A 2,012-nucleotide genomic window follows, 5' to 3' on the forward strand; every position below is an offset into this window, starting at 1 on the left:
GCTCTTCACAGAGTGGAAATTTGCCTTCCAACCAAGGGCTAGCACTTAGGTGTTGTGTCACAAATAAATGTGATTGAAGCGCTTGAAACTTGCATTGCATAGACCTGTGGGCTGCTGAATCTTTGTATAAAGGTGGATATTGCTGCCAGGATCAGCCCCTATCCATGAGAAGGAAAATCAAAAGTAGCTGGCGATACTGGCCTGGCGTACCTGCTAGGAATTAGGGACAGTCACTAAAAGAATTCACTCCAAAGTCTGCAGTTTTCCACAGAAATAGTTTCCAGCAAAAAAATAGTAAGCTTTTTCTAAAATTTCATCTCAAAGAGGTGCATGATTTTGAAAGAAATATGTCATCCACAACTTTGTACAATTTATAAAATGATTCTTCTATGCTGGACAAAAATGCAAATCAAATACTTCAGCTACTTTATCTTGGAAGAAACTGTTCTTACTTGAAAATTATTTTCTAAACCATACTTGGCTGTTAACGCCTCTAGCTTGCGTTTGATCCAGTTTGGTTTTAATTACATGGACTACCACAAGCATTCACACTGGCAATGCCAACATTTGCTTTTTTTTGCTAGGTGAAGCTGATGAGCCCATGATGGTCCTGCTGTGTGTCTGCCTCCTTGACCTCACAGGGATTGCAACAAGGTACTGGTGGCCGGGCCTGCAGCACCAGGGCCATCACAGACTCATCAGCTTCACCATCAGCTCATGGTTACGCAGCCTGACCAAGGCCATCGCCTGCAGCTCTGCAGATGGGCAAGCAGGTAGCCTGCTTCATACCAGGCATTGCCTGGGTTGTCCCTGTGCAAAGTGCAATCTTTGCTCCCATTTTGCTAGGAAGACTTTGCCTCGGGGATCTGCATGCTTGGCTGCTCCACAGCCAGCTGGTTTTCAAAGACACAGCACAGCTTGTAATTTTCGATGAGCTTGGCTTGAAAATACTCCCTGTCCTTCTTGTGCCAAATGTCTGTGGCAATGTAGGTGTTGTAGGGGTCGCGGGAGTCCTCCAGTCTTCTGGCGCGGATGTTGGTCAGCATGATTCCCACTGTGAAGAAGCCAAAGAGGCCGACCATCAGCAGCACATAGACAATTTCCAGGTTGTTGCTGGTGCTTCTGACCTGGGAAGGTGCAGAGCTATTCGTCTGCGCCAGGTAGTCTTGAAGCAGCTTGGAGAGGAGTGAATTCAGGGCTGTGTCATTAGACAGCACCAACATCTCGTTCTTCTGTCCTTTGCACTTCTTTACTCCTTATTTGTAGTTTTTCTAGAAAAGCATAAAAATCAGGGACATGCCAGATAAATGATCAGATAAGGATACCATTCTCTCTGTTTCCCTTTACTGGTTTCCCTCCTCAGTGAGGAAGCTACCTCAGGGTTGGAGCAGAGGCAGGGCAGCTGGACCGGCCTGGAGACACCTCTTCACCTCCTGTTTCCAAGCCAGGCCAACTAGGCTGAGTCCATCCCCCATAAATGCTTGCCTTGCAAACCCTCCTCAGTCCTCACAAAAGATCTGTCACAGTGCACAGCTGCTCTGGCTGTGGGCCACTACGCAGATACGTCACCCAGGCCTCCTATGCTGCTATTTAAAGCCCATGACTTCTCCCTCGAGCCCCCACAGGCATGAGGATTTTCTCACTCCCACTCTGTGGCAACTGCTTCTGGCCTTGAAGATTGTTATCATGGTTTTTTTGGTCCTCTCTCCTCTACTTTCAGCTTAAGGATTGAATTTTGATTCAAAAGATCTTGTGCTTGAAATCACTCAGTGTAGCTGCAGCAAGCTTCTCCAGTCTACCCCTGTTGAGGAGCCCTGCCTGTCTTCTGCAGCTCTCATAATGATACACACCATGGAAAACTAAGGAACCAAACATCTGACAGAAATGAAATAATTTAATGCAACTTCTCAATGGGCATTTGCTCAAGAAGTGGATACAGAGGGAGGGAGTCTGCGGCAACTGCCTACCCAGCAGTGGGAATGGAAAGCATCTCCCTTCATCTTCCCTCCTAC

General features: G+C 47.0%; 1 protein-coding gene across 1 annotated transcript; it reads right to left on the reverse strand.

The window, feature by feature from the left end:
- Window positions 1-842: 842 nt before the first annotated feature.
- LOC104537085 (potassium voltage-gated channel subfamily E member 1-like) lies at window positions 843-1,223 on the reverse strand. Its single transcript, XM_010179870.1, has one exon. The coding sequence runs from the start codon at window positions 1,221-1,223 to the stop codon at window positions 843-845; it is 381 nt and encodes a 126-aa protein (XP_010178172.1).
- Between the last annotated feature and the right edge of the window lie 789 nt (window positions 1,224-2,012).

The sequence above is a fragment of the Mesitornis unicolor genome, unplaced genomic scaffold, assembly GCF_000695765.1.
Source record: "Mesitornis unicolor isolate BGI_N332 unplaced genomic scaffold, ASM69576v1 scaffold2652, whole genome shotgun sequence".
In the NCBI taxonomy this organism is placed as follows: Eukaryota; Metazoa; Chordata; class Aves; order Mesitornithiformes; family Mesitornithidae; genus Mesitornis; species Mesitornis unicolor.

Excerpts from the sequence above, each read along its gene's own strand:
- LOC104537085 (XM_010179870.1), bottom strand. The coding sequence starts at position 1,223 with ATGTTGGTGCTGTCTAATGACACAGCCCTGAATTCACTCCTCTCCAAG.